Below are 19,858 nucleotides of genomic sequence, written 5' to 3' on the forward strand. Positions count from 1 at the left end.
TGAATTTTTAACGAACTCCTGCTTCTCTGCTGAGACTATGTCCTAGAAACTGACACAGATGTTTTTCTATTTAGGTCCTACATGGAATAATCATAATTAAAAGACCACTGGGAGCAATTTGAAAATGAAAGATGACCAGAGTGGGACTTTAAAAGGGACGCAACCTAAATCAAACGTGAGTGTTTGTGGGTGGAGCTAAGGAATGATGTAACCAATTAAAATAAAGCGACCTGCAGCAACACGCAGAAAGGGGGCGGGGCGTCTCTGCCACGTAGATGCCTAACTGTGCTTGATTCTATCGGTTTACTTTCGGACTTTTGGGTATTAAGGAGCCGCGTTTTCATACATGTTGCTGTCCGTGTTGAGCTGGTGGTGCAGCTGGCTGTTGGTGTCCGTCAGCGGGGCGGGAGCGCCCGAAGCGGAGATGAAAATGGAAGTTCTGCACAAACCTTTCATCTGTCACCGGAAGTCCAAAAACGGAGACCTTCTCCTTCTGCACCATGAAGCATACTTTGAGAACGGGACGTTGTTGCTCTCCAGGTAACGGATTTTGTAGACTAACACTCTGAGTAATGGTTATTAAATGTTTTCCTTTCGCTAATGGTGTTGGTGCTGTTGCTCCAAAAAAAAAAAAAAAAAAAAAAGCGTCTGTTGGTTGGTGTCACGTGACACAAGTCTAAGCGCGAGTCCAGAAACCCCAACAAACCTTTTTAAACATCATCCAGAATGAATCACAAAGACAAGGTTAGAGAGGTACGTTTGAAATCAAGCAAATATAATATTTTGAATTTTAATATTTTTCACACTATGCTGAAATAGTTGTTTGTAGGATACTTCTAAAATTTTCTTTTATTTTACTTTTTTTGGGGTCTTTTCTGTCATTTTTATTTCTTTAGTAAATTGTGGACTTTTGTGGTTCACCACATTTGTAGGGGGCATTGCACCCCCTTGCCAGTGCCTGTATAGACCATACAGTCCATGATCTAGGCCTCGAGTGCTGGTCATGTTAAAATAATTCTCCAAAATCTACACAGGCTATGAAAAATTACTTGAGTGATCCCTGTGCCCCCTTTAGTGTTTAATCAGCATAACAAACATTCTATTTTTGCATCAATTTGTTTGTGTTTCCCACCAGTCGAACTATTGGTGACAAACAGCCAGTGTGGTTCACGCTGGGCATCAAAGAAGGAATAAAAGGCTGGGATCTGGGCCTGAGGGACATGTGCGCTGGAGAGCAGAGGAAGCTGGTAATCCCACCATCTCTGGCCTATGGGGAGGAAGGGAAAGGTACTCATTTCTCTTTTCTACAGACTTTGCTCTACTGCATGAGGATGGACTTATCGGTCACATCAACTACTTGAAAATGCTCCTTCTCCCCAAACCAAACTCAACACGTGAGGCATTAAATGGACGTGAAGCATGTCAAAAGTGTTTGTTTTGTTTCGAATGGCATCATGGGAGTTCTACACTGAATGAAAAGTGACTTTAGTCTGCTTGGAGCATGGGAGCTTTGTTGTTCTCTACTCTGGTAAGCACCACCATCTCTAAAAATCTTTCAATTTCTGTTCCAAGTAGGTTGTGTTAGCCAGAACAAAGATAGCTGCTCTTATTTGGGGCAAAACATTGTTGAAAATGTACATGTAACACTCCCACGGATCTCTGGCAGCTTGGTTTTATTTGAATGTTTGACTTGTTGACTTGCATTGTCTGCCATCAGGTAAAATTCCTCCAAAGACTACGCTGACTTTCAAAATAGAACTGGTTGAAATCAGAAATGGACCAAGATCGCACGAGTCCTTCCAAGAGATGGACCTGAACGATGACTGGAGACTCTCCAAACATGAGGTGAAGTCCATGTAAACTAGGTCGAGAACAACTGATCGTTTTTCCAGTAAAACTATAGGTATCCATTATAACATGCTGGGATTTCTTGTTATCCTGTTGTATTTGAATAAAACAGAGGTTAACAGTTATTGTATAGTAGATTTCTATCCTTTTTGAATGTGTCTACTGTACATGAAAGTACCTCACCTTTCATGTCTTCCAGGTTAAAGAATATCTGAAGAAGGAGTTTGAGCGTCATGGCCACCCTCCCAATGATACTCTTCATGAAGAGATGGCCAATGACATTTTCATCAGAGAGGATAAGAACAAGGATGGCTTTATATCCTCCAGAGAATTCACATACAAACATGATGAACTGTAAAGAATGAGTGTGTGACGCTGGCTGTACAGTTACGTTTTTCAAGATTTGTTTTTGGTCTCTACTAATACTCCAGAGTCACACTTAAATGAATGTGATTGAAATATTAGTACATCATTTGTATTATCTGCGGATGTCCATGCATTATTAATGCCAGTGCAACCTGTTAAATCTTTTGTTAAAAAAACTTGCTACTAAAAATGTTAAAAGCTTTGTTTAATGTGTTTCTTTTATAAAAAAACAAAAAAAACAATGTACAATTCATTTTATTACATTTACATATCACAGCTGTATTTTCTTTTTACAAAAATGCATATTTCTCATAGCCAGAACAAATGTCTTTCTTCACATAATGTGACAATAATACACCTATCAGATTGAGTGTTGATGGTTGTGGACTGTAAAAAAAAAAAAAACTTTTTTTTATTAACACTTGGATTTATGCAGTTGTTATACTAAAATTTAACCAGCAGGGTGCAGCACATGACCATAAGAAAACAACTGCACCATGTTATTGAAAGAATAAACTCCATTGATGATCCAGATAAATTCTAAGACTAAAAAATAACAAAAAACAGGGAGGCACCACTATAGCATTTCACAAATATTTTAGAATACAAACTGCATTTTCTGTTGGATTTTCATAGGTTAATTACACATTGGCCAACACTGTTTCAGAGTCTAACATTTCAAAAACTCTTAAATATTTTTCTGTGAAAATCTTAGGTATCAAAAATTAAACCAAAAAAAAATGTAATGCATTTTAACTGAAATATAGATGGATTTTAAAGAATATGTACCAAACTTCATGTTTGCAAATTGGTTTTAATGTTGCTTCAAAAACACATCACAAAAAAATATAGTTTAAAAAAGTATTGTATGGGTTTTCTGCAGTTCATGAAATAATCACAGACACTTTGATTTTGTCTTCTCGTTTAGTCTATATGTGGCTCATGACGCTGACAAGCCCTCCTCCTCCTCAGACAAATTCCGCACTGGAAAAGGTTAGAGGTCAGAAAGGCAGAATGAGGCGGGACGCTGTCTTCACACTTGCAAAGAGGCATTCAGGCCCAATGTATGAAAGGTAAACGCACACAGTCTTGTGGCAGTAAAGCTGTGTGAGTCTAACACAAAAATTTCTGTTGGAAAGAAACAGTTGGTTCATTTTAAGTCCATGATTCATCTGAGGTGTGTTCGTATCCCAGGTGGTTTGGGGTTGACTATAAGAGGAAGCATTAAGGAAAAATGAAAACATGAAAACTGCAGCATTTGGGGGAAAAATGGAAAAATAGATATCGTACCTCTGTTTTCTTTGCTTGGGTAGATGCGAGGAAAAGGCTTGAATTCATCAGGTGGTGGTAAGTCTTCCACAGGGTGGAACTGGAACTTTGATTCAAAGTCGTCTGCACAAAGAAAGAAATTAATTTCTTCAATGCTTTTTTTTAGTTGACAGTGAACACTGTAAAACCCTTAATGCTCAGCTTTCTCTTTCAAGCTTTAATGTTTATTATAGATACACTTAAATAGTGGGAGGAAGAATGTAAAAAAAAAAATACAGTTCAGGAAATCACATTTTCCAATTTTAAAGAATGTATTTGTATTAGGGTGCAGAAAATATGCATTTGCTGAATAACTAAAGTCCACCTCAATACCTTGTAATGTAACCCAGTTGTCTATGACAGTAGGTTTTCACACACTGTAGCTGCTATTTTGGCCTATTATTCCATGCAGATCCTCTGTGCAGCTGCAATGTTTTGGGGCTCTCACTTCCCTCCACAGATTATCTATGGATTGAGGTCCAAAGACTTGATCCAACCACATTTCATCCTCACTGATGGAAGGTTTTTTTTGTCTAGAATCTCACCATAAGGCCCCATTCATCCTTTCTGCCATACGGATCAGTCCTCTTGTCCTGCCTGTAGAAAAGCAGCCCCAAACCATGATGTTTTCACCCCCATGCTTTACAGTGGGTTTGGTTTTCTTGTGATGCAGCTCAGCATTCTTCCTCCTTCAGACACGGCGAGTGTAGTTTATGCCAAAAAGTTCTACTGTGACCACATGACCCTCTCCCAATCCTCCACTGGATCATCCAGAGGAGAGCTTTAGATGGACCTGGACATGTGCTGGCTTCGGCAGGATTTGAAATGCCATCTTACTAATAGTAACCTTTGTTACTGTGGTCCAGCTGTCTTCAGGCCATTGACCAGTTCTCTGTGTTGTAAATGGAGCTCCAGATGGTGGGAGATTGTCAGATATCTTGAATTTCTGCGATTTTCTAATAATTGATCCAATGGTTGATCTCTTCTCATCAAGCTGTTTGCTTATTGTAGATTAGTTCATCCCAGTCTTGGTCAGTATGGAGTGTATAAATGTACCAAATTCTTTAAGCAATTCCTTTTTCGTCTGTCAATCAAAAGTTAAAAGTTGTAAAAGAAAAATCTCAAGTGGCTCTGAGAATAATTGTTTATGCACTTTGATTCGCACAAAGGAAAAGATTTTTAGTTTCTTTCCAACAAAATCGGATTTGTTCCGGCTTCCCTGGTTTTGATTTCACAGCTCAAACTTGCCCTCAGGTTTTTCTGTTGCGGTTCTCACTTGCAAATCCTGGTTGACGCAGGGGAATTGCAGTGTTTGGTTGTGATATACCTGACCAGAACCAGGAAGTATAATCACATTAGTCCTGTGCTCAGGTCTCTGCACTGGCTCCCTGTACCTCAAAGAATAGACTTCAAAGCAGCTCTGCTTGTGTACAAGTCTCTCCATGGCCGCGCACCAAAGTACATCTCTGACATGTTAGTGCCATATGAAACATCTCGTACTCTGAGGACCTCAGGGACCGGCCTCCTGTTGATTCCCAGAGTCAGAACTAAACAAGGGGAATCAGCGTTTCAATATTCTGCAGCTAAAATCTGGAACAGCCTCCCTGAAGTCGTAAGACAGGCCTCTTCTGTGTTCATGTTCAAATCTAGACTTAAAACATTTCTGTTTAGCCGTGTATATGACTGAAAAGTCCTATCTGCACTTTTCTTTCTTTTCCTTCCTTTATTTTTAAATCAATTTTCAATTTTTTTTCTTTTTTTTAAAGTAAATTTTACGTTGATTATTTCTATGATGTATTGTGATTTTAATGCATTTTTCTGTTTTGTGAAGCACCTTGAATTACTTTGTGTACGAATTGTGCTATACAAATAAACTTGCCTTGCCTTGCCTTTGTTACCACTAGCTAAATATGTTTAAGTAAATGACATACTCTGGTCCCGTTATGCGACACATATTGGCTTTTTTCTGAAAGTCATGTGTGTCGGCTGCAGCAGAAGCATTCGGAGCAGAGCCCATGCTACATATCATAATTAGCAGTTTTGTCTTGATATAAATAAAGTTGGAAACAAAAATAAGCAACACAAATGGCTGTTAGAAAAAAGGCGAGTGAGTGCCGCGCAAACAGGGCCAGAGTATGTCCAGGTCTGACATCTCCCACTCAAAAACATTTTCCCCAGGTAAGCTACAGAAACCGCTCTGATTAGCTCTGCAAGAATGAGGATTTGCAAATAGGAGAGCAGGTAACACAACTGCAACATATGCAATTTTATGGCAAGTTTGAGGGATTCAAATAAAACCAGAGAAGCTGAAAGTAAATTATATTTTGCTGAAAGGAAACAAAACAGCTGTTCTTTATAAAAAAGGTGCACAATTCATGTTTGCAACTGGAAGGGTTGCATTTGCAGAAACAATGATTCTTAAGAATCACTAGAGATTTTAACTCTTGCAACTTCTTGCTTTTGATTGATATACCTAAAGAATTGCTTAAACGGTTTGACATATTGTGAAGGAAATTGTTTTATTATTATCATTGCTTAAATGTATTTGGTTAAATGTATGTTTAAATGTTAACTCAGATTGATCTTTTTACCTCTTCTGAAAACAGTTGTGTGTTTGTTCATCTGCTTCTCATCCCCCACCCAGGATGAGGGGTTTACGACACACTGTCCTCAGCTGATAAGGGATACTGTTTGAAGTTAGAATCCAACCAAAAGGGTCATTTGACGACACCCCCTAATGAACTTTTCCTCTTTGTCTTGAAAATGTTACCTCCTTCTTGTGTTCTTAATAAAAGGTGCACAGGGAGAGGCAGACCTTTGAGAAGAGAAACGTGGTGGACCTTTTCCAACACATTTGCTCCTCTCCCTCGTGCATGAGAAACTTGATTCTTGTTGTGGTTTGTTGTTTATAATTGTGTTTTTCTTTAATGTCTAGATGCATTTATCTGACATTCTTTGGTCCTTCGAGCCGGATGACAACATATCTGCGTCCTTGGGGGAGGACCATGCCGATTGAAGTCTGTGCACAGCCCGTGAGACTAGGTCTCCGGAGGAAAGTCCGTCGTAGTGAATTCTACGCCGGCCAATCGACTGGTCTGATCCCTGGGTCCGGATTGACGTTATTCGTTAACCAGTCAGACCACAACGACAAGGCAAGTAAAAGCGCTTTTTCAGGGGTTCGAGTCCCCGAAGTGGCCCAGAATTCTGAGGGACAGGTTCAAGTCCTGTTGCCTAAAACACGTGTGGGTTTGGAGTCCCGGAAAAGTCCAGAATTCTGTATAAAAGTGTAGGTTCGAGTCCTGCAGCCTAAAACGCGTAAGAGGGCTCAAGTCCCTAAAAGGCCTAGAATAACAACAAAAATAAAATAAAAAAAGTTTTTTTTTGGTGTGAATGTATGTGCATGTGTAAATGGAGTGAACTTGTTCGAAGCAGTGAGCAGCTGGAAACCTTGCGGTGTTAACACAAGGCTGCTTGTTGGAGTAGAACAAGATTTCATCTCATTAGGCTTTAGGTGAAAAGAACTCAGAGTCTAAAACGGGTTTTGCTCCTGGGAGGACCCTAAACGTGTGACCGGATCAGACAATAGGTCTGACCTAGAAGCTTGTTGCACGGGGAGTGAAATTCGGTCCTGAGAGAAATTCTCTGTTGGTTCTGATCACACTCTGTGACTAACGTAAATTAAAAAAAAAATTAAAACATGGGGAATTCAAATAAAAAAGTTGAATTGACATGAGATTAAAAATATATGGAAAGGGTTCATCCAGGTTCAACTACATTCTTGGTAAAATGGGATAAAACTACAATTTTAAGGGGAATGTACTGAATTAGTTCAACAGTTACCAATTCAAACCAGAATAAAAACTAAAAAAGAAACAAAAAAATAGTGACAAATTAATTTGTGCAAAACTGTGCTTAAATGAAGCAATGAAAAATAAAGAATGGCATTCAGAAAAGTAAAACTAGAGAAGCATGTCTGATTGCTAAAAAAAGGAGGATAAATCAGTTGTGAGACTCAGACCCCTGCAACAGCAGGCTGCAGCAGGCTGCAGACCGAGCAGGAGCAGGAAGAAAGGGGGGGAGAGCAGAAACCAGCTGATTTCTCACCTCCTCCCTACCAGGGGACAAATGCTCCTCTGTTGACGGGTTTTTACCCACCAGTGACTGATTTAAATACACCAGAAAAAGAAAAAATAATGTTAGGAGGAAAAGGGAAAAAACTTGAATGGAGAAAAAACTATGGGGGTTGGTTTGGAAGAAGCTGGAGAGTCATCTAAAGTTGCATAGACATTTACAATCATTGAAGTGCCCAATCCCAGAGCTGGAGAAGATGGCCAGAGAACTACACTTCTTTTGTTTAGCACCTGGACATTAGAGGATGTTAGGAAGGCAGTGAGGGGAGTTATCTCTCACAGGGAAAATCCACAGGATTTTCACGGGCAAATGATGGAAGTTCAGAGAGCTTATCATCTGAATGGCATTAAATGTCAGCAAGCATGTATGACTGCTATGAAAGCAGACTGGGCAAAAGTAAAGGGAAAAAGGAATCCTATGAATGATGATGATCCACCCAGACCTTTTCCGCATAACAGTCTAAGATTTGATTCAAAGTCTTACACTTTTAGGACAAAGAATTAGAGAAGCCTTTCCAATGAGACCTGATTATGGAAAGATTAGTCAAACTAAACAAAAAGATGGAGAGGTAGTGTCTGATTTTAGAGTCAGATTCGAAGAAGTTTTAAAGCTAATAGTGGACTCAGAGATGATGATAATGATGAAAGTCCCTATAGACAGCAGCTGAAACAAGCTTTACTGCAAGCTATGAGACCAGAGATTGCAGACTAGATAAGGAAACTTTACTTTGATCTACCAACAGGAGCACTACAACAGTTTATGAATTGTGCTGTTCATGCAGAAAAATTGATGGTGAATAGAAAGAAATTTAGGAATCAAGGTGTAGATACATTTTGGCAAGAGGAAAGTCGTGATGTGTTTTTTGGAAGGAATGTGAAGAGAAGAAGAAATCGTGGTCGTGGTAAAGGAAATTTGTGAAGAAGGTTTAGAGGAAGTAGCAACAGAGGGTCAGAGCAAGTTGATGATGGATGTTGGATTTGTGGACAGAGAGATCATTGGCTGAGAGAGAGATTGTCCTGAAAGGAAGAAATCAGATTGATTAGATGGTAAAAGAAATGACAAGATAAAAGATGAATCTGAACCAGAAATTCAACCAATTGGTGATGAATTTTTAGATCTCACTGAAAGAGAAATAGTTTTTGTTGATGGGTCAGCAAAGAAAGATGAAACAGGCAGAAACAAAGTGGGTTTTGCTGTTGTAACTGAAGATAAGGTTCTGAAGGCAGGACCCCTGTGTGGAAATTACTCAGCACAATCAGCAGAGTTGACAGCTTTAATTGAAGCATGCAAACTGTTTAAAGATAAGCCAGTTACGATCTATACTGATAGCCAATATGCGTTTGCTACAGTGCATTTGTTTTGTCAACAGTGGAAGAACTGAGGATTAAAACGTCAACAGGAAAACCAGTAACGCATGTAGACTTACTGAAAGAATTATTGACTGCTGTGATGTTACCATCTAAAGTGGCAATATGTAAATATGAGGGACACACACGAAGAACAGATGATATTTCTAAAGGAAATGCCTTTGCAGATGCAACAGAAAAGCAAGCTGCAACAAAAGATGTAGAAATATGCACAAATGAGGATGTGACTGCAGATGCACCCGCTGATGTTTTAAAAGAAATGCAACACAGTGCACCAAAACAAGAAAAAAAATTTGGTTGAAAAAGGGAGCAAAGTTAGAACAAGGTTTTTATGTCAGCACAGAAGGAAAACCTATTTTACCAAAATCCATGAACAAATGGGCAGCAATTTTGAGTCATGGGCTTTGCCATGATTCAACAGGGGGGAGGATGAACTTATTAGAGAAATATTAAACAACTTACGGATTTATGCTCTATAAACTCTATAAAAAAAATTTGTAAACAATGTGTTACATGTATGCGTCATAATCCCCAAGACAATTTTAGAGAGGAAAATTTCCTGAATCAACTTTTCCTTTCCATACAATCAATATGGATTTTATTGAATTAAGTAAAAGCAAAAAAATTGAAATATTGTTTAGTGATTGTTGATGCATTTTTCAAATGGGTTGAAATGTTTCCATGTGCAACACAAGATGCTATTATAGTAGCTAAAGCTATTTGTAAAATAATAATCCCAACTTTTGGCATACCACAAGTGATAAGAAGTGATAATGGTACACATTTTGTAAATCAAGTGATAGACAAAATGGCTCAACATCTTTGTTTTGATCTAAAGAGACATTGTAGTTATCACCCACAGAGTGCAGGATTAGTTGAGAGAACTAATGGCACTATCAAATCAAAGTTAAAGAATTGCATGGAAGAGACAAACAGAATGTGGCATGACTGCATAGACTTAGTTCAACTAAGCATGCGTATCACACGCACAGCAGGTCAACCTTTATCGCCTTTTGTAATGTTTAATGGACGTTCTTATAGGTTACCAGACATTGATCCTACACAGCAACATTCTCCAGATGATGATGCAAATTTAGTGGATTATTTGAGAAAAATGTTTACCACTAAAGATGTGCAAAGGACAAATCAAGTGCCAGATTCCTTTTTATCTTCACAGGACACTTCACCAGTGCAGGTTGGTGACTGGGTGTTTGTGGAGGCCATAAAAAGGAAGTGTTGGTCCAGCCCACGGGGGGAAGGGCCATTCCAAGTCCTGCTGACTACACCAACAGCTGTAAAGATTGCTGAAAGGACGTCTTGGATCCATCTATCACACTGCAAGAAAAAGCATCTGGGTGAGGCTAATTCCAACTGCTAGGTGGGGAAGTCTGACTACAAAGGGAGGCAGCCGTATAGAAGCTGCTTGTCTCAACGTCAGCGAAGCCGAGACATCCACCTAGTCTTAGGGAAGAAAGCACACCAGAACTCTTTTGCACTACACGGATCCTACACTGTTAGAGGACTTGAGGAGGTGATGTGCTAGTAACCTCTCCCTCCCGAAGATAGGTACATATCCACCATGGCGTGTCCAACTGGGCTAAGAGACAGTTTATTTTGTTTACTGTTACTGCTATTCCTGACAGGAGCCACCACAAGGATTTGGTTCTTTTGGAATCATTATCCACCTGCAAGAAGAACCACCAACGAGGAAAGACTAAACATTTCTCGACGATGGCTGAGTATTGATGAACATGATGTTTTGAATAGTCCAAAAATGAACATAACTCACCTGTATATGACAAATTCTTGGTATAGGTATGTTATGTTACTGGCTAAGGAAAAGAATAGATCGGATTGCTATGTTTGTTCTGTAATTGAAGCTTCATCCCTACATCCTAATTTGCAGGCAAAGCAATTTTCTGAGTGGAAAAGCGACTGTGTTATTGAATATAGTACCAGAGGGTATATAGTACTGGAGCCGTCACCACTTCAAATGGTACTCTTGTAAGACCGAGTTGTAAGAGTTTGTATCAGTTTAAAAAACTGAAATTGACAAAATCATTAGCTCCATATGGTAGTGTGGAACCAGGAACTGTGTTTCCACATTGTGTAACTAACGATGGCACAGAGTTTTTAGGAACTTTGCCGACGAAGATGTGTCATGAACTTCTTGTTCCCTTCACAGTCCAGATAATCAATGACAGAGTTTCCCATGGTTATGCTGTTCCCTGCCCCAGAGGACGTTGTGTTGGATCTAATCCAGATTTAATTCCAGGTAACAATGGTACTTATGTGGTTGATCAAATGTTTTGGTTATGTGGGCAGGCCCTCTACCTCAGTCTGCCTAGAGACTGGAGTGGGATTTGTGTTTCTGTAAAGGTCACAGGTCACACTTTCATAGTTTCTGCAGTCCATGAGCCTCACCTGCGTCACAGACGTAACCTTATTGATGTCAAGCCACATGATTACATTTGGGGATCAGATGTTCCCGAAGACCATAAATACTGGAATACTGGGGAAAAGGTAACTATGGCAATGTTTCCCTAGGTGGGAAATGCTAAAAACGCTCTCAGAATTGAGACCATTGATTATAGATTAGGTTTATTTTTGAACGCTACAATTAAAGCATTTAAAGGCTATAATGAAGAAATGTCAAGCATGAAACTTATGGTTCTACAGAACAGATTGGTTTTGGACTTATTGGTTGCTCAGGAGGGAGGTGTTTGTAAAATGTTAAATGATACCTGTTGTACATTTATTCCTGACAACATCGATGAAGGTCACAGCACCACAGAAGCATTACATCAACTTGAAAAGGTTCAGCAGGCAATTCAGGATGACAGGAAACCCCAATCTTGGGATTTCTTCTCCTGGCTTGCTTTTGGTTCCTGGTAGCAACTTTTGTTAAAAATAGTGACACCTATTCTTATGGTACTGATCACATGTTGTGTGTTCACTATGTGCATTTTTCCTTGTATTCAATCTATGATTTCCAGAGCAGTGAATGGTGGAGTACAAAGTGTTCTTATGAGTCAAGAATACAACTTGTTATTAAAGGGAGAACAAGATGACTGTAATGATTTTGAAATTGAAATTACTTGAAAAAAAAAAAAGAACTTCTCATCTGAGTGTAAATTGAAAGTTTTATGAAAATGAAGATGTCACAGAAAACTGAAAAGAGATGTGATATTGGATGTGAGATTTTGACATTTATCAATGATAAAAAGGAGGGAGTATGTGAAGGAAATTGTTTTATTATTATCATTGCTTAAATGTATTTGGTTAAATGTATGTTTAAATGTTAACTCAGATTGATCTTTTTACCTCTTCTGAAAACAGTTGTGTGTTTGTTCATCTGCTTCTCATCCCCCACCCAGGATGAGGGGTTTACGACACACTGTCCTCAGCTGATAAGGGATACTGTTTGAAGTTAGAATCCAACCAAAAGGGTCATTTGACGACACCCCCTAATGAGCTTTTCCTCTTTGTCTTGAAAATGTTACCTCCTTCTTGTGTTCTTAATAAAAGGTGCACAGGGAGACGCAGACCTTTGAGAAGAGAAACGTGGTGGACCTTTTCCAACACATTTGCTCCTCTCCCTCGTGCATGAGAAACTTGATTCTTGTTGTGGTTTGTTGTTTATAATTGTGTTTTTCTTTAATGTCTAGATGCATTTATCTGACACATATATATAACGTCATAGTTCAGGTCTGGCCCTGGTGTACTTTGACAGCTCTTTGGCCTTGTACATGGTGGAGATGTTGCAGTCTGACTGTTAAAGGGTGTAGACAGGTATCTTTATAACCAGTTCTATCAAGTGTCAACATTAAAGATAACTAGTGGAGCATTGAAAACCTTCTTAAAGAAGAAGCAACGGGTCTATGAGGAGCAGAATTTTTGCTTGTTTGTCAGATATAAATACTTATTTTCTTCACCATTATAAAAATACATTTTTTTTTAAATCCTACAATGTGACTTCCTGGAATCTTTTTTTTAACATTCTGTCTCTCACTGTTAAAGTGAAGAATCTGTGACTGAAAAATATATTTTTTAACTTCTGTCATTCAAAGAATTGTTTTTAATAACATTTCAGGTAACTGGACTCAGGTTTTACTTCCTCTTCATTAGTCACAGAAATATTGCTCTGATTCATCTCCCACCTTCACACTACCCCACCAGTTTACAACCCTTTTGTAAAGACTCTTATTCATCCAATAAGGTTCACAGGCAAACAGAGCTTTTATAAAAAGATTTTTACCTTTGTAAAACAAGATACTTTTTTAAAGCCTCCTGGGCAAGAGGTGAAACATGTTCATCTTCAAAAAGATAAGCACAGACGATCTTTTCCTAACCATGTGGTAAAATGTCTCACCTAAGCCATGAAGGTGTCCGTTCCTGAGACTGAATGGGGGCAGAGGTGGGGGAGGCGGAGGAATGCGACAGGACAACTCTGTGGTGGGTGACCTTGCCGGAGGAGCTGGGGGAGGAGCAAGTCGACTGGCACCTGTTGCAAAATGATTCTTTAAAATCTGTTTTCAATGCCAGTGGATATTAAAAATGTTACGGGGTCAAATCAGGATCACCATAACGGGAATGAAAAATCTGATTATAAGTTTGAAAAAAATAAAAAAATAAATTTTTTGAACCCAAAAGTACTCAATGTAAATGATTTTTTTTAAATAAAGTTGACGAATAAAATTGTAAATAAAAAAACTTGAAAAAATGAAAAATTTAGAAATCAAATTATGCATTTGAAAAAAAAGTTTAAAAACTTAGAAAAAATTATTAAAAAGGAAAAAAGATTTGTTTATATATGTTTATGTATTATAATATTATATATTTGTTTTTAAAAATTATAAACCTAAAATTGTTACCTAATTAAAAAAATAATGTTCATTTTTAACAGCTGATGTTTTAAATTTTACAACTTTTGTTTTTTTGTTTCTCTCCCTCTTTGCTTCAGTTCTCAATTTATAGTTTCAATTGAGACTTTTTCCCTTTGCATCTGACCCTAGTTTTACCTCAGGTAATATGAGCCTATTAGCTACTGGGACATGATTGACATCAGCGGACAAAGACTATATTGATATCATTTCCACTACAGAACATTGTTTTTGCCGCCTGTGTCATTCCTCTTTTTATAAGTCACGTTTCAAATTTACATTTTTCTTTTTCACATTCCAAAATTTCTTATAAGTTGACCTTTTTTCAGATTGACAATCTGATTTTTCATTCAGCTGATTCTGATTTAAGGCAATAAAAGTTGTATTTCTTCAATGCTCAGAACAGAATAGAGGGCTCTGTGCTTTGAATAAATCTCAAACATATTTATGAATCAAAGGTTAATAATCATTTAATCTGCACAATCGCGTTGTTAGATTGGGAATCTTTGTCTAACTTTATTCATTTGTAAATATTTTCTGGAAAAATATTATAAGCATATTCATCTCGGTGGACCTCAGCAGTTCAGACAGGATGTGATTATTGTCTTTAAATGAACACAGCTCAGATAGAATAAAACATCTGCATTTGTGTCCACATACCTGCACTTCTGGGCACAGCAGGAGGCCGTCGAGTGGGAGGGTTGCAGGGGTATGATGGAGGTAACGAGCGCACAGACAGCGACGGCGCTGAGGGGGCTTTAGGTGGTGGTGGAGGGAGTGTGGATGGCCAACTTGGAGAGATGGAAGCTGGAAGGGGAGGAGCAGGAGGTGGAGGAGGAGGTCCTAAGGGGCTGTCGCGCAGTATAGGGAACCTGGATGGCTCAGAGTAGACTACAGAGGCAGGAGGAGAGTAAAAGCAGCCTGAGGACCGGTCTGCTTGGACAGGCGGAGGAGGTGGAGGTGGGATAGAGGGCTGGGACACAGAGTGGGAATGATGAACAGGGAGCCATGTCGGTTTGGTAACCTGGTATGGAGGGGGAGGTGGGGGGCAGGAGGGAAGAGGCGGAGGCTTGTTGGCTGGACGGTCCTGGAAAGCTGGAGGAGGGGTCGTCGGAGGTGTGGAGGGAGATGTAGTAGGAAAAGGGGGTGGGTGCTTGCTGCCGTGGGAGGGCGAGGGAGGAGCAGAGGAAGAGCCGAGCAGTCGCTGAAAGGAGCTTTGGATCTCCCCTGTCCTGTGAAGGTCTACAATGCTGACCGGGACAGCTGAAGCAGGGGGGTTCCACAGTGGCCTCAGGGTGGACGACGAGTTTGATCTAGAAACTTTAGACAGACATCAGCTGAAGTCCCTTTGATAGTTACCATGGCAGCAGATGGGTTACCGCAGTGATGGATCAGGACACAGGAGACTGCACAAACCTGAGGTCTTGCCTGCTAAGTCTCTTTGTGCTATCGGCCTGAGAGTGGGAAACCCCGCAGCAAACAGCCCACCCAAAGAGGGTCCCATAGACACCTTCCCACCTGAGGTGTCTCCAGTGGTAACCTTAGGTTCTATAAAACAACAGATATGCATATTCTTTGGATAGTTTTTGTGTTTTCTCCTTTTATGGCAAAAAAATACTTTAACCAAATATGAAGTCTGAAAATAATCACAGTTGAAAAATACTACAACATGTGACTGACGTGGTGAGGAGTTAAACCAGCAAGCCTTCAGAGACGACAGCTCTACCTCTGAGCCACAGTCAACACAACATCCTCACCTAATCCATCTGCCATCACTTGTGCATCCCTCGGATACTTCTCCTAGTAAACTGTAATATTTTGACACTTACTGTCCACAATGGGAGCACTGCGGTCGTTGATCTGTGCGACTTTCCTGAGCTTGGCTCCTCTCTGGATGTCAGCCAGCAAGGCACTCCGTCCACCTCCTTTGTCTCCTGATTGGAGCCCTACAGGATCTGAAGGCCACTGTCACAGGCCACAAATGTCAAAAAAACTAAACACAACAAGAATAATAAGATTTTTATGATTAGTACAGAGTATATCCTTTATCGCTGACAAACGTCATCATACAATCAGCTGTGGGGGAAAAATAATACAGCCTTTTAAACATAAAATCTTTTTTTCTTCAGCTTTGGAATAACACAAATAAAAAAAACAAGAAACACAATAAAAATAACAAGAAACACAATAAAAAAACAAGAAACACAATAAAAAAACAAGAAACACAATAAAAAAACAAGAAACACGATAAAAAAAAACAAGAAACACAATGAATAAAATGCATTCTGAACCATTTCTTTTTATTGTTTTTTGAGGGGCTGAAAAAAAGTATTTGTAGGTATCTTTAAGAGATGCCACAATTGTCAGTTTAAAACTAAACCACTTGTTGCACTATTGAACCAAATAAATCAGATATGTTTGCATATATTTACATTGAAAGTGTCAAACATGTGTTGTGTTATATTTAATATGGGTTTTTTACATTACACCTGGGTTAGTATAAGCCAACTAAAAGATTTTTCTCTATTGTTACTTGCTTATTAGCCAATTTAAAAAAATGATATATTTTTTCTGAATGTGTGAAAGAAAAAACACACAAATCTAACCGAAACAAAATCATGACCCAAAAATGATATATTTAAATATTTATTGCATTGTTTCTAAATTTAGTTATAAAACACACACATATATGTGATTTTTTTGCCTGAAAATGGACATAGAAGTAAAAAAAAAAAATAGTCCTGGTTTCTCACGAGCACCACTTTTTTTCTCATGCACACGAGAAAGCTGTACTATTTTTTTTCTAATTCCACGTCCCTTTAGGGGCTCTGTAGATTAGGTTCCTTTTATTTTTCAAAAGCAACTTTACTGAGTTTTCACTCTTGAGTTAGGATTTGGTTCGACATTTGTGTCGATGCAGTTTTAGTTTTTTAAACTTTGAATCTGTAGTTCCTGCTGTATTCCGAGGTGAAGTGTGCCTTCCTGTTTGCTGGCTGCAGCAGCTTATTTAGCATGAGGACACTGTGAACCTGCAGTGGAAACATAACACCCTGCTGCCACTGAGACTCTGCTCTCTGTCCTGCTGTCTGCGTGGAAGAGGGCAGCTGTGTCTGTGTTTGTGTGTGTCTCCATAAATAATGCAAATAACCTCCAGGTGTTTGGTTCATCCGAGTTAGTGTTCACAAATGCATTAGACGGACTTGGAGACTCACCTGTGGTGGGGCAGCGCTAGGTGGGGGTGGGGGTGGAGGGCCTGAGGGAGGTGGAGGAGGTGGAGGAGGTGGCGGCGGCGGCATCGGCATGCTTATGTTTCAGATACCTGCAAAGCGTGCTCTGTTACAACCAGCATAGCCTTTATTCCTCCTCAGCCCAAGCCAAACTGTTTAAAGGGGCACATGATGACACCCCCCTGCCCTGAACAGGAAGAGTCTTCAGCAACGTTCAGCACAAAACAGGAAACAGCAACTCCATCCTCTGCTCAGAAATGTGACACAATCCCCCACCATACCCCTGTTGCCCCCCCCTCCCATAATGCACTGCAGCAAGACTTGGGATGAGAACAATGGTGAGTGTTGTTTGAAAATAATGAATCCCAACCCTTTAGTCACTCTCAGTTTCCAAAAGGTCTATGGAGAGAAAAATGCAAGGAAAATCTAGAGGAAAACGCCACAACCCGCACACATTCTTCTTTTTTTTTCCACTTAAGGAACACACACATGCTATTACAATCAGAATGTCTTCTTTAATCAAAGGAAATTTTCAGGAACTGTTCATGTCCGGGACTGTGGGATGCTTCTGCAACAGGCCGTGTCCGAGGTCAAATCTCAGTCCAGGGAAAATCACAAGGACCTCCACCCACTATCACACATTTCACACACACAGTTATCTGCTGCTTAGAGACAGGAACCACCCTGATGTTTGTGCACATTCAGCTCTCTGTGGAATGTGCACATGCTCCTTCTAGGCAATTTAATAAAAACACACCACAGGTATGGCTCTTGTTGAGTCTCCCTTCTCTTCTGTATGTTGGCACTTTATCCATCCATCTATATTCTGCTCTTACTGTCTCCCATGAAGGATCACAAACGCAGCAGGAGCCGATCCCAGCTTTAGGATGAAGTCAAGAAAAACCCTCTGGACAGGTTGTCAGTTTACAACAGGGCTGCAGTCAGACAAACACACTCACATTCCCGCGTAAGAATCAACAATCCACTTATGAGGAATATTTTTGACTGTGGGAGGAAGCCATCCAGTGTACAAAGAAAACCCACGCACGCAAAGGGAGAACACGCAAACTCCACACAAAATTAGAGCCAGAATTCCAAACCAGGCCTTCTCACTGTGAGGCCTCAGTGAGAACCACCACACCGCCATCCAACCCCATTTCACGTTCCCCCTGGTTTATATCTGGCAGGCTGTCCTGTGTTACTATTTCTATCTTCCTATCTGTGACAAGTAGCCACTGTAGATCCTTAAAGGGGCAAATCTGGACATTGGATAGGTGAGCTTTTGGGAATCGGAAGGGACAAAGAACAGAAATGTGCCTTTAGTTGCTGTTTGTCTCCATAGAACATATTAATCCTCTTAAGTGGATTTATTGTGTCACAGACACTCAACTGGAGGTGCTATATATGTTTCCTCAAAAACATTTCTTTTCCATTTTCTATGTGAAAGACACTGAGACGGAGGATGTTTTCAATGCGTAACATATTTCCATCACATTCAAAACCACTTGAAAATCATAGTGCCGTATAGTGGATCAGACATTTAACTCCACTTCGCCTTCATGTTTAAAAAGCTTTCACTTAATGACAAAATGCAAAAAATCATTGATAGTGGTGGGAAAATGCATGTGATAGGTTGTGCAACAGTTATGAAATTTATTCTAAACAAGTGCAAAAGTCAGTCAGACTATTACTATACTGAAAACTCTTAAAACTTGATTGCCTTATAATCTGGGCCACCATTTATTGACCCAGAAATGATTTCCAGTTACAGGTGTGCAGATCTTTAGAAAAGACTTGACAGTTGACAGTGGCTTCACACTTTTAACTGATAAAGCAGGAGCTGTGAGTTTTCATCAAAGCTTATCTAAGTTTAAATTTGGAAAACCGCAAGCAAATCTCCAACTATGTATTCATTTTGCAGCCACTGTGTGAACCGAAGCAACAGGTAATGTTACGTGTGTCATTTTTGTGGCACCTTGGATCCTTTTCCCAAAGCAAGTGTGTGTAGCTCATTAAAAAACAAGTACACAATCTAAAAATGTTCAAAAAGTTTACCCCTTTACTTTTTGTTTGATATTAGAAATTTAATATAAAAAATAAAAACAATGAGAATGAAATGCATGTTTTCTGTCATTCAAATATTTGTCACATACTGTATTTGAGTTTCTCTTCCTTTAATCATCTCGACACAAAGATCATTTTAAGTTCTTAATTTACCTTAAAAGTGTTGAAAAATCCACCTGTTTGCAGAAACAGCTAATGGATGAAGCGCAGGAGCTCACAGGCGGTGGGGGACCCAAAGAGTGATGTTTGGGTCAAACCACGCAGCCACTTATGATTGACCTGTGGATAACAGAAGTTCTGCAAGCAGAGAAAGACGTATTCGAGTCTGCGTCCAAACGCTGGAGGCTTGGTCAACAACTCCGGTTTCGGCTGCGCGCGGCGCGCATTTCTGTGAGGGCGCACTACAGGAGGCGAGCGCTGCCAAGCCACACCTCACCGCCCCCCTCAGCCAACCCAGGACCAGTGGTGGAGAGGAGGGGGTGACCCTCCAGCTCAGTGTCTTCACTCCATTTCAGTTTGTGTCCCATATTAGACATCTATACTTTGAAAGTGTGGATAATTTTAAATTTTAATTTGTGTCCCAACATTTGCATCCAATCCGCTATGATAATCAATGTTTCTGCACTGAGACAGCACCTTACGCCCTCTTGTGTTAGCGCTAAGG

At 39.7% G+C, this 19,858-nt stretch overlaps 2 protein-coding genes across 3 annotated transcripts; one reads left to right on the top strand and one right to left on the bottom strand.

The window, feature by feature from the left end:
• Window positions 1-237: 237 nt before the first annotated feature.
• Window positions 238-2,416, top strand: LOC101158866 (peptidyl-prolyl cis-trans isomerase FKBP14). The gene is made up of 4 exons (XM_004073847.5): window positions 238-540; window positions 1,136-1,287; window positions 1,718-1,845; window positions 2,048-2,416. The coding sequence occupies exons 1-4, from the start codon at window positions 347-349 to the stop codon at window positions 2,204-2,206; spliced, it is 633 nt and encodes a 210-aa protein (XP_004073895.1). The 5' UTR covers window positions 238-346; the 3' UTR covers window positions 2,207-2,416.
• wipf3 (WAS/WASL interacting protein family member 3) lies at window positions 2,403-19,580 on the bottom strand. 2 transcript variants are annotated; one of them, XM_011480865.4, is made up of 8 exons: window positions 19,348-19,580; window positions 17,116-17,222; window positions 15,733-15,868; window positions 15,320-15,451; window positions 14,564-15,223; window positions 13,393-13,524; window positions 3,505-3,606; window positions 2,403-3,423 (listed from the first exon to the last, which is right to left on the bottom strand). In XM_011480865.4, the coding sequence occupies exons 2-8, from the start codon at window positions 17,203-17,205 to the stop codon at window positions 3,383-3,385; spliced, it is 1,293 nt and encodes a 430-aa protein (XP_011479167.1). In that variant the 5' UTR covers window positions 17,206-17,222; window positions 19,348-19,580; the 3' UTR covers window positions 2,403-3,382. The 2 variants fall into 2 exon arrangements, with proteins under 2 accessions (XP_011479167.1, XP_078811053.1); XM_078954927.1 differs by lacking the exon at window positions 19,348-19,580 and having other exon boundaries at window positions 17,116-17,322.
• Between the last annotated feature and the right edge of the window lie 278 nt (window positions 19,581-19,858).

The sequence above is a fragment of the Oryzias latipes genome, chromosome 11 (genome assembly GCF_053564925.1).
Source record: "Oryzias latipes strain Hd-rR chromosome 11, Olatipes_Hd-rR_3.1".
Taxonomy (NCBI): domain Eukaryota; kingdom Metazoa; phylum Chordata; class Actinopteri; order Beloniformes; family Adrianichthyidae; genus Oryzias; species Oryzias latipes.